Genomic DNA, 1,134 nt, shown 5'->3' on the forward strand with positions numbered 1-1,134 from the left:
CCCAGACTGGAGTGCAGTGGCCGCTCCCGGCCACCGCAGCCTCGACCTGCTGGGCTCCAGCGATCCTTCCGCCTCAGCCTTTCGAGTAACAGGAACTACAGGCGTGCGCTACCACACTCGGCTAATTTTTGATTTATTGTAGAGATGAGGTCTCGCCAAGTTGCCCAGGCGGGTCTTGAACCCGCGGACTTAGGCAATCCACTCACCTCAGCCTCCCCAGGCGAGGGATTACAGGCTGAGCCACCGAGCCCAGCTATGACTTCTTAATGGCTCAGAGAGGCTCAGGGCTCCAGCCCATCGGGCCAGATGCTCCAGCTGGGTATTGTTACGCACGCGCTATTGCAGGAAGCTGTGGGTTCTGCGCCGTCGCCTGCATTGCCCAATACTTAGTGGGTGTTATGCTGCATGCTGTGGTCACGTGCTGCAAGACATGTGGTCATGGTTGGCTCGGATGTTGTGCCAGTTAACACTGCATGAGGTCTGGCTGAGGCACAGACCCGCAGGAGCCGCCGAGCCCCTTCACATGGACACCCTGCTGACAGAGTGAGACCCCAACTCAAAAAAAAGTCATTAAAGCTCTGTCCAAGATGTTAATTGTGGGCCCTGAGCTGAGGTTTTCCATACCCTGCCCTTCTGCATTCCCCATCTGCCCTCCACCCCCCGAAGCAGTTTTCGTTTTTGTTTTTGTTTGAGTCGGAGTCTCACTGTCGCCCAGGCGTTCCTTCCACCTGTGCCTTCCAAGTAGCTGGAGCCACAGGCGCGCACCACCACACCCGGCTAATTTTTTTGTGATGTATTGTGGAGACGAGGTCTCACCGAGTGGCCCAGGCTGATCTCGATCCCCTGGACTCAGGCAGTCCTCTCGCCTCAGCCTCCCAAAGTGCTGGGGTGACAGGTGTGAGCCACCACGCCCGGCGGGAAGGTAGTTAAACTGAGGAGGGACAGAACTGGCGCCCAGCAGCAGTTGTGCCAGCCTGGGGTGAGCGGGCCGCAGAGTCTACCCTGGTTCACGGCCCCTCCCTCTACCCGGCAGGAGGGGCAGGACCCGCTGAGCCACTTCCACATGGACACCCTGCTGATGACCACGCATAACCTGCTCTTCGGTGGCACCGAGACCGTGGGCACCACGCTGCG

General features: G+C 59.2%; 1 protein-coding gene across 1 annotated transcript in view; it reads left to right on the plus strand.

The window, feature by feature from the left end:
* LOC103259623 (cytochrome P450 2F5) overlaps positions 1–1,134 on the plus strand; it is a 13,409-nt gene that overhangs the window by 9,270 nt on the left and 3,005 nt on the right. Inside the window, exon 5 of the mRNA XM_021711890.1 lies at positions 1,034–1,134. This exon is cut by the window's right edge and continues 17 nt beyond it. Within this exon, the coding sequence (XP_021567565.1) occupies positions 1,034–1,134 (101 nt within the window). The remainder of the gene's footprint in view (positions 1–1,033) is intronic.

Source organism: Carlito syrichta, unplaced genomic scaffold (genome assembly GCF_000164805.1).
Source record: "Carlito syrichta isolate Samal-C Ts95f unplaced genomic scaffold, Tarsius_syrichta-2.0.1 Scaffold86295, whole genome shotgun sequence".
NCBI classification, from domain to species: Eukaryota; Metazoa; Chordata; class Mammalia; order Primates; family Tarsiidae; genus Carlito; species Carlito syrichta.